Raw genomic sequence first — 11,011 nt, 5'->3', positions numbered from 1 at the left:
ATATTGCAAATCCCTGTTCTTGCTGCTCTATTTACAATAACTAGGGAATGGTATCAACAATAGCTGGATAAGGAAAACATGACATATACACACAATAGAATACTAATTAATTAATGTGTATGTGTGAACACATATGTCATGTATGCATGTGGAGATCAGAAAATATCCTTAAGGCATTTGTGTTCCATCTTCTTTCAGACTGAGTCTCTTATTACAGCAAAGGAATGCCCGACTAGCTGGCCTGTAAGGTTTGAATTCTCTCCATCTCCCATTGTTATAGGACCATTTGGATCACAGATAGACAGTTGAGGTATTGATCTTGGGCTGACAGGCTTTGCAAGCACATACTTATAACTGTTGAACTATCTCTCCAGAACACCTAATGGAATTTCATTCAGTGGTCAAGAAAAAATGAAAATATGATTTTTTTAGAAAAATGAATGAAACTACAAAAAATAATACTATAAGTTAATCTGAGCCCAGAAAAATAATATTGCATATTATTCTTCATATGTAGATGCTAACTTTTAGTAATTGTCTGAAGGTAAATAAGGGCATACAAGAATGGGTGTGAAACTAGATAGAAAACCACAAGAAGGGAACAAGAGGTAATATTAAAGGAGGCAATAGGAAAATATGTGTTACGAGTGGAAAGGAAACTCACAAGGGGATAGTAGAATGGGTAGATAATGGGGAAGGAAAACAAATGAACAAAATTTGCTTAAAAAACATCACAGCTGGGTGTGGTGGTGCATGCCTTTAATCACAGCATTTGGGAGGCCAAAGTAGGAGGATTGCTGTGAGCCTGAGGCCAGCATGAGACAATAGTCAATTTGGGCTAGAGAGAGACCCTACCTTAAAAAATTATAATGGGTAGGGTGTAGTGGCTCACACCCAAATTCCCAGCACTTGGAAGGTTGAGGTAGCCAGCTTGCCATGAATTCAAGGCCAGTCTGGTCTACACAGTGAGTTCAGGCCAGCCTGGGCTGTGGAGTGAGACCCTGTCTCCAAAAACCAAACAAACAAAAAAATCCCAAACCCCCAAACCATCATAATGAAATTTAATTCTTTATATACTAATAAAAATTAAAATAAAAAGTCAGTACATTCTAGTTTGAAATTTACTCAGTGGCATAAGAGTTTAGTGGAAACTTTAAAAGATCTATTGTCATTTAATATACTTCTAATTTGAAGGTTCATTTACATTCACTTATATGTTATACTATTGAAAGACCCCCAGAGGGAGACCTTCACTCAAGTCTCAAGATAGCATACACCCAAAGACACACGGGAGACCAAACTTGCTGCAAAAGCATGAGGCTTTATTCAGGAAACCAGAGCTCTGGGGTCAACACGTGCAGGAGACAGAGGAGTCGACCCTGAGCCCTATTGGGTGTTTCTTTTTATAGGGTTTTTAGCAAGGAAGGGAAAGGGGGGGTTTCACAAGGGTATTTGCAAAGCTTGTACAGTTATGTCTACATATCTTATTTGTGCATAACCAGAGTTTAAGTCCTTGGTCAGGCTGTCTTGGGAAACTATTTTATTATTTTGGTTTTTCTCAAAACTGTATTTTTGTTTTTCCTCTATCTGGGACATAAAGTTTAGGTTGACCCAACCAACCCATATCTTGGGCCACCTGCAGCCTATCTTTAGCCTATTTTTGATTTACTCCTTCCTGAATATACAGTTCAGGCTGTCCCCTAGCTGTTTTGTAGCAACCAGCTGTTTCTTCACTAAGTTTACTTTAAAATTTTCCATCCTGCCTTTCACTATTATATCATGTTATATGATATGGATTATGTTGTTCTGTGTTACGTAAGGCTGTTTGGCAAGCATATAATGTACTTTGAGGATGTTGCCCCACTACCTGCTACTCTCCTATTCATAACCTTTCCATTAGCTCCATTTGATTCCCATAATAATCGTGCCACTATTACACAAGTGGGCATAAACTGCCTAGCAGGTCGGTAGTATACCACATACAGCCCACAACTGAATAAGACTGTTGAACACTATTGTTGTTATCTTGTTACACCAGACTAAAAATAGCTGATGGGAGGAAAGTCTTTATTTTGGCTTATACTCTTGACTCTGGCTGGCATCTCCTGTACAGATCAAGTGGGTGGAGTTGGAACCCATTCTCTCAGGGGGATGTCTGGCTTGTCTCATGAGGACTCATTAGGCAGAGTCAAGACCTGTTCCATCTGGGCATTGGCTGGCATCTTGCATATAGACTAGGTGGATGGAGTTGAGACCTGCTCCTTCCAGGTGCTGGCTCTCCTGTCCTTGCCCATGTCAAACTCTTTAGTTCAAAATGTTTAAAACTGATTGAAAGCTTAGAATTTAGGTGCACCTATTCAAATATAGTCACTAATATCCTACACAAAAAAAATAGATGGTAAAAATGTGGGACTTCTGGGTAAGATGGCAGGAGAGTAGCAATGCCAAGCAGCCTAGGGGGAGAAATAAGCAGAAAAACAGCAAAATAACTCTTCTACAAAAAAGTGAAGGTGAGCAGCTGTTGCAGCGGGCGCGGCTGGCCGAGCAGGCGGAGCGCTAGGACGACATGGCCTCCGCCATGAAGGCGGTGACAGAGCTGAATGAACCCCTCACCAATGAAGATCGCAATCTCCTCTCTGTGGCCTATAAGAATGTTGTTGGTGCAAGGCGATCTTCTTGGAGGGTCATTAGCAGCATTGAGCAGAAAACCATGTCTGATGGAAATGAAAAGAAATTGGAGAAAGTTAAGGCTTACCGGGAGAAGATCGAGAAGGAGCTGGAGACCGTTTGCAACGATGTCCTGGCCCTGCTTGACAAATTCCTCATCAAGAACTGCAAAGATTTTCAGTTTGAGAGCAAGGTGTTTTACCTGAAAATGAAAGGAGATTACTACCGCTACTTGGCAGAAGTGGCTTCTGGGGAGAAGAAAAACAGTGTGGTTGAGGCTTCCGAGGCCGCCTACAAGGAAGCCTTTGAAATCAGCAAAGAGCAGATGCAGCCGATGCACCCCATCCGGCTGGGCCTGGCCCTCAACTTCTCCGTGTTCTACTATGAGATCCAGAATGCGCCCGAGCAGGCCTGCCTCTTAGCCAAACAAGCCTTCGATGACGCCATAGCGGAGCTGGACACTTTAAACGAGGATTCCTATAAGGACTCCACCCTCATCATGCAGCTGCTGCAAGACAACCTCACCCTCTGGACAAGCGACCAGCAGGATGAAGAAGCAGGGGACGGCAACTGAAGACCCTTCGGGTTCCTGGCCCTTCCTCCACCCCCCCACCCCGCCACCACCGAGTCCTCCTTGCCACAGTCATGGTATCTAGTGCTAACCCTATCTGTATTGGCATCACAGCTACTCAGACCTGCTCTCCTGTCCCTTAGGAAGCCCTTTCAGATAAACCTTCTTGGGCCTTGCTGGACTGAAGGTTGCTTAGAGCCCACGGGAGCTCCCTGTTGAGAGGTGCAGAGAAGTGCTTTCTGAATGAGGCGTTTCACTCTGCCTGGTGATCTATCTGTGGCAAATGTAGATGACAGTAATTGAGTTTAGAAAGGAAAATTGGCCAACACAAGCTATAGTTGATACTTAAAACAAGCTGATAGTGTTTTGTTAAGCAGTACATCTTGTGCATGCGAAAATGAATTCAATCCTCCCACCTCTTTCTTCAGCTCATGGGAAACTATTGAGGGAAGCTGGTATAGAGACAACTTGCTCCTTTCCATCAGCTTTATAATAACTGTTTAATGTGAGGTTTCAGTAGCACCTTGTTTTGCCTCTTTAAATTATGACGTGCACAAGCCTTCTTTTCAATGCAATGCATCTAAAGTTTTGATACGTGTAACTTTTTTTTTTTTTTTTGGTTGTGATTGTTTAAGAATCATGGATTTATTTTTTGTAACTTTGGCTATTGTTCTTGTGTATCCTGACAGCATCATCCTTGTCAATCAAATGGGTGACTATGAAATGCCAGACTTCTAAGAATAAATGTTTCAAAATTTAAAGGGTAAATAAATGCTGCTTTGGGGATATTAAAAAAAAAAAGTGAAGGTGTATAAGATATTATAAACCACATGAGAGAAACAGGAGAGGCTCAGAACGTCTAACAAGCAGGAAACACAAAAGCAGCTCCCACCATGGCACCTGAGGCCCCAGTCCATACATCCTCCCAGTTTGGAGTGGCAGGAGCAGAAGCCAAGTGAAGGAATTTTCCACTCACATCAGCCTCATCACAAAGTCAAGAAACCTGAAAGGGAGTACAGCAGGGATCAGCTGACCAGCCACTGAAGGAGAATACAAACTGGAACCCCCGCCCCCAGCCACACAGCATCCCGCACAGCTGATCAGAACACCAGATCCATCAATCCAAGCAGCCTAGCTGAATCCACAGCACAACAGAGAGGAATTAAGATGTAGCTAGAGAGAAAAATTAAGTCACATTCAAAGCAAGCCCATCAGGATAAGAGGAGATTACTCAACACAAACTGTAAAAGCCAGAAGGGCTTGGAATGACGTATTACAAGTTCTAAAAGATAACAATTGTCAACCAAAATTATAAGGACATTCCATAATAAAAACAAAGCCGGGCGTGGTGGCACATGCCTTTAATCCCAGCACTTGGGAGGCAGAGGTAGGAGGATTGCCATGAGTTCAAGGCCACCCTGAGATTACATAGTGAATTCCAGGTCAGCCTGAGCTAGACTGAGACCCTACCTCGAAAAGACCAAAAAAAAAAAAAAAAAAAAAAAAAAAAAAAAAAGCTAAAGGAAAATATGACCACTAAATCGGCTCTATAAAAAACATGAAGAAGCCAGGCGTGGTGGCCTATGCCTTTAATCCCAGCACTGGGGAGGCAGAGGTAGGTGGATCACTGTGAGTTCAAAGTCACCCTGAGACTACATAGTAAATTCCAGGCCAGCCTGGGCTAGAGTGAGACCCTACCTTGAAGAAAAAAAAAAAAAAAACTTGAAGAGATCCTTCATGCTGAAGGGGGAAAAAAGCAAACATATAAAGAAACAGGAAAATATAAACCATAATAAAGTAATACTTAATACAAGAGAGTAAGGGAAAAACAAAGAACTACAAAACAAGAATAATTGCAAGAATAAATGCACATCTTTCAATAATAACTCAATGTAGGTGGCCTTAATGCCCCCAACAAAAGACACAGATTTGTAGACTGACTTAAAAAAACAGGATCCTTCTATTTGTTGCCTCCAAAAAATTCATCTTTCCACAAAAGATGAACATTATCCTATAGTGAAAGGATCGAAAATGGCATTTCAAGTAAATGGGCCTAGAAAACAAGCCAGTGTTACTATCCTAGTATCTGACAGGGTGGACGACAAACTAACATTAGTTAGGAAAGGTAAAGAAGGTCACTGTATATTGATTAAAGGCACACTGCAACAGGAGGACATTACAATTCTAAATACATATGCACCTAACATAGGGGCTCCCAATTTCATCTAAAACTATTAAAACTAAGGTCGCAGAAAACACCAAACACAGTTGTAGTGGGTGACTTCAATACCCCACTCTCATCAATTGACAGGTCATTCTGGCAAATAAATAAATAAAGAGAAACATCTGGTTTAAATGAGCTCACACAACAAGTGGTCCAGATTTCTAAAGAACATTTCATCCCAATGCTGCAGAATACACATTTTTCTCAGCAGTACATGGAGCATTCTCTAAAATAGACCATATATTGGGACACAAAGGGAAATCTTAATAAATACAGGAAAATTGAAATAATTCCTTGAACTCTACCTGATGAGAATGGGAATAAAATACAAATCAACAGCAAGAAAAGCTATAGAGCATACACAAAAATATGGCACTAAGCAGTAAACTACTAAATGATATCAAATGAAGGAATCAAGAAGGAAATAAAAAAATTCATAGAATCAAATGATAATGAGAACACAACATACCAGAATCTTTGAAACCAAAACAATGAAGGCAATCCTAAGAGGGTAATTTACAGCTCTAAGTGCCTATATTAAGAAATTAGAAAGGTCACAAGTAAACAATGCTTCACCTTATGCCCTTGGAAAAAGAAGAACAAGGCAAACCCAAATCAGTAGATGAGAAGAAATAATAAAAATTAGGGCAGAAATTAATGAAATAGAAGCCCACAAAAAAGGAAGAGAGAGAGAGAAACATGGGGAATACAGATGGCTTAGTGGTTAAATTGCTTGCCTGCAAAGCCAAAGGAGCCAAGATCAATTCTCCAGGACCCACATAAACCAGATGTACAAGGTGGCATATGAATTGGAGTTCATTTGCAGCAGCTGAAGGTCCTGGCATGCCCATTCTCTATATAAATCTGCCTCTTTCTCTCTCTAAAAATTAAATTAAAGTAAATTAAATTTTAAAAATTCAGGGGCCAGAGAGATGCTTAGCAGATAAGGCACTTGCCTTTGAAGCCTAAGGACCCAGGTTCAATTCCCCAGTACCCATGTAAGACAGATGCACAAAGGGGTGCATGTATCTGGAGATAGTTTACAGTGGCTACTGGCCCTGGCACACCAATTCTTTCTCTCTCTCCCATTATAAATAAATAAAACATTTTTAAGAATTTTCAAAGAATCAATGAAACAAAGAGTTGGTTCTTTGGAAGAATAAACAAAACTGATAAACCCTTACCAAATCTAACTAAAAGAGAGAAGAGACACAAATCAATAAAATTAGAGACAAAAAAGGGACCAGTACAACAGATACCAAAGAAATTCAGAAAATCATAAGGATGTAAGAACATACAACTAAGTTTGAAAATCTGGAAGAAATGGATGTTTTCCTTGATTTACATGACCTACCAAAATTAAATCAAGGTGAGATAAATCACTCAAATAGACCTATAAAAGTACATAGATGCAGGCAGTTATAAAAAAAATCTCCCACCTAAAAATGTCCAGGCCCAGATGGATTCACTGGTGAATTTTACCAGACCTTCATGGAAGAACTAACAGATATGCTTCTCAAACTTTTCCATAAAATAGAAAAGGAAGAAATACTATCAAACTCCTTTATGAAATCAGCATTCCCCTGACATCAAAACCAGACAGAGAACAAAATAAGAAAATTATAGACTAATCTCCCTCAGGAATATAAATGCAAAAATTCTCAACAAAATATTGGCAAACAGAATACAAGAAAATATTAGAAAGATCATTCACCCCAACCAAGTAGCCTTTATCCCAGAGATGGTTCAACATATACAAATCAATAAATATAATATATTATATAAATAGACCGAAGGAAAATATCACATAATCATCTCATTAGATGCAGAAAGGCATCTAACAAAGTCCAATATCCCTTCATGATAAAAGTCCTACATAAACTGTGAATAGAAGGAACATATCTCAATATAATAAAGGTTATTTATGACAAGCCTACAGCCAACATAATACTAAATGGGGAAAAACTTGAAGCTTTTCAACTAAAATCAGGAACAAGACAAGGTTGTCCACTGTCCCCACTTTTATTTAATATAGTACTAGAAGTCTTATATATAGCAATAAGGCAAGAGACACACATAAAAGGGATGGAAATTGGAAAGGAAGAGATCAAATTAACATTATTTGCAGATGATATGATTCTATACATAAAGAACCCTGTGGTAGTTTGAATAAATGCCTCCCCAATAGATTCAAGGAGCTTATTGAAACTTCTTGGATTTCCAGCCACCTGGTAGGAGGGATGTCACTGGGTTGTCCAGCCCTAAGGTGTGGTAGTGGATATGAAAAGTTCTGAGTTCCTCCTGCAGTTCCTCAAGTGTGCTGTGTGGTTTTACTTCTGTTTTTTGGCTTTTTCTCTCTCTGCCTGGTCCTTTAAGAGGGAGCCAAATTCTTCTATCATGATGAAATTTCCCCTGGATCTGTAAGCTTCAATAAATATCCTTTCCTCTATAAGTGTGCCTCATCTGAAAGTTCATCTCAGTGAACCTGAAGCTGTCTGCTACAGAAATTAGTACTGAGTGTGGGGTAGAATGCTGAGCTGAGTCTGGCCATGTGGGTTTTGATATTTTGGAACTTTTGGGAGAATGGTCAGGGGCTTTATACTTGCAACTGAAGTGGTAAGCCAAGTATTATGTAATATTGCTATGAGACTTTGAAAATGCTAAATGCAGAGAGAATTAAACTTGGAGGCTTGGCTTATGAGTTTTCTAGGGGAAAGAAAGGTTGCAGAAGAGTTTGTTGGAACTGGGCTACTGGCATAAGGACTGGCTGTGCTCGGCTGCCCAAGCCCAGAGAGTTTGATTGAGGTTAAATTTGTAATGTAGTAATGTGCTTGTCTAAAGATACTGGACTGAGAGATTTAAGATTTTAAGTTGGAAAACCTTAAGCAAGTTAAAATTACAGGCACTAAGACTGGTTTTAGGTTGCTGAAACACTTTAGCAATCTTAAGGAAGATGGACCAACTGCTTTACATTAAACAATGGAGAGGATGCCCAAGGAAAGACTATGATAGAAATGCAAACTCTTTCAGAAAGAGTTGACTGGAGGAGGAACCACTTTTCAAGGCTATGATTTAGTTTGTCCCTGAATTGAAAATATGGCTGTGAGCAGGGTGTAGTGACACACACCTTTAGTCCCAGCACTCAGGAGGCAGAGGTAGGAGGATCACGGTGAGTTTGACGCCACCCTGAGACTACATAGTGAATTCCAGGTCAGACTGGGCTATACTCTACCTTGAAAAACCAAAAAAAAAAAAAAAAAAAAAAAAAAAAAAAAAGAAAGAAAGAAAGAAAGAAAAAGAAATAAAGAAAGAAAATATGGCTGTGTGTGGTGTTTTATTCAGTGTCCTCCATAAACTTGGGTGTTCTGGGTGCTGGTCTACCCAGCTTATGGCAATTAGAAATTTAAGCCTCCTTGAGGTGATGTATTGTTGGGGGTGAGCTTATGGGTGTTATAGCCAGTTTCCCCATGCCAGTGTTATTGTCCACCTTATGTTGGCCAAGGGGTAATGTCCACCCTCTGCTCATGCCATCATTTTTCCCTTCCATGATGGACATTCCTTTTGAGTCTGAAAACCAAAATAAAGCCTTACCCCCCACCCCCTGATCTGCTCTTGGTTGGGTGATTTTTGCCAGCAATGCAAACCTGACTGCAACAGTAATGTTGGTACTGAGAGAGAGGTCATTTGCTGGCAGACACATGACTGTGTGGCTTTGGCTTTTTGGAGCTGACTTTCAAGAGGAATGTGGAAGGGTTTGAAACCTTGGCCCAAGAGATGCCTTGAAGTTCTGTAAGTACAGCTTCATGGACTATTCTGGTCAGAGTTGAAAGACCTGAATTCAGTAGGACCTATGGGCTGTGAAGTTTGGCTCATGAGGGCGAGAAAGAGCTTTGCTTGAACTGGATTAGAGGCAGTTTGTGTGACAGACTTGTTGCTATGGTCATGTCCTGAGAAGTTGTGCAGGGTTGCATTGCATAGAAATAGACTGGTGTGAGCAAAGAGATATGACACAGAAAAAATGAAATCTTTGGGCCTAAACTGCCTTCCATTCACCTGAAATTGTTTGAGAGATTATAACCTTTGAGATTAGGCCAACTGACTTACTTGCACTGGGGCAATAGAAAGAATGTAGATTCTTTAAAAAAAAGTATTTTATTTATTTATGAGACAGGAAGAGACAGATGGAGAGAAAGACAGAATGGGTACACCAGGGCCTCTAGCCACTACATATGAACTCCAGACACATGTGCCCCCTTGCACATCTGGCTTACGTGGGTCCTGGGGAATCAAACCCAGGTCCTTAGGCTTTGCAGGCCAATGCCATAACTGCTAAGCCATTTATTGAGTCCCAAGAATGTAGATTCTTTTGAAAAGGCCTGAGTGCTCAAGTAGGGTCCTGGTATTCAAAGTCTGCTTTATTTACCCCTGGATTAATAAATTGGCACCCTACCTGGTATTGTGGAGTATAAGAAATGCAGAAAAGAGAGGGTCATTTAGTTTGCAACATGGTCTTATGTTTTGGAAATGGTCATGTGCAGTGTGAAGCAGGATTCCTGCATGGAGACCCAATGGAGCTATGAGGATGAACCATGGGGTTGCAGTGGAGACCCAAGGGACATGCTGGGACCATGAGATGGCTGACTGCTAAGGAAATCTGCTGGCCCTGGATGAAGTTTTCCAGGACTGTGAGTAGCCTAACTGGAGTGGCAGAAATGAAATACCAGAGACTTGTTGCTGATTAGAATTATTGGACTTGGAAATTTGTCACTGAGTAGAGTTGTTGCACTTGAAACTGCAGAATTTGGTGTTTGCCCTGGTTGTTTTAAATTTTGTATTGGTGGAATATTTCTTTGCTATGCCCAATGCCATCTTTTGCAGTATGAATGTTTATTCTGTGCCACGTGCCATTATGTTTCTTTTTGTTTTTTTTTGTTTTTTGATTTTTTGGTATTATGGCTCAGTTAAAAGACCTTGGATTATGGGGATGTTTGATCATTAAGATTGATAAAAACTATGGGGACTTTTAAAGTTGGACTGAATGCATTCTATTTCACATCATGGATGGTTATCAGTTGATGGGGGCCAGAGGCAGAATGTGGTGGTTTGATTAAGGTGACCCCAATAAACTTGAGTATTTTGGGTGCTGGCCTCCACAGCTGATGACAATTGGAAATTAAAGCCTCCTGTTGATGGTGTATTGTTGGAGGTGAGCTAATGTGTTTTATAGCCAGTTTCCCCATGCCAGTGTTTGGCACACTCTCCTGTTGCTATTGTCCACCTTGGCCAGGGGGTGATGTCCACCCTCTGCTCATGCCTTCATTTTCCCTGCCATCATGGAGCTTACCCTTGAGTCTGTGAGCCAAAATGAACCCTTTTGTTTTTCCCTGAAAGCTGCTTTTGGTCTGGTGATTTATGCAGGCAATGTGAACCTTACTGCAACACTGTGTCCTACATACCTAGTATTAGTTTTGAAAGCATGAATGATATGTTGAATGGTCATGAAGTGCACACAGTTCCTGGGGCTGCTGCTAAGATGCAGAATGAAACAG

At 40.5% G+C, this 11,011-nt stretch overlaps 1 protein-coding gene across 1 annotated transcript; it reads left to right on the top strand.

Annotated features, from left to right (window-relative positions):
• The first annotated feature begins 2,532 nt into the window (after positions 1-2,532).
• Positions 2,533-4,014, top strand: LOC123458726 (14-3-3 protein eta-like). The gene has a single exon (XM_045143713.1). The coding sequence runs from the start codon at positions 2,567-2,569 to the stop codon at positions 3,239-3,241; it is 675 nt and encodes a 224-aa protein (XP_044999648.1). The 5' UTR covers positions 2,533-2,566; the 3' UTR covers positions 3,242-4,014.
• Positions 4,015-11,011: the final 6,997 nt, after the last annotated feature.

The sequence above is a fragment of the Jaculus jaculus genome, chromosome 2 (assembly GCF_020740685.1).
Source record: "Jaculus jaculus isolate mJacJac1 chromosome 2, mJacJac1.mat.Y.cur, whole genome shotgun sequence".
NCBI classification, from domain to species: domain Eukaryota; kingdom Metazoa; phylum Chordata; class Mammalia; order Rodentia; family Dipodidae; genus Jaculus; species Jaculus jaculus.
Note: the sequence above shows the minus strand (reverse complement) of the source record. Positions and strands in the feature narration are given on the sequence as shown.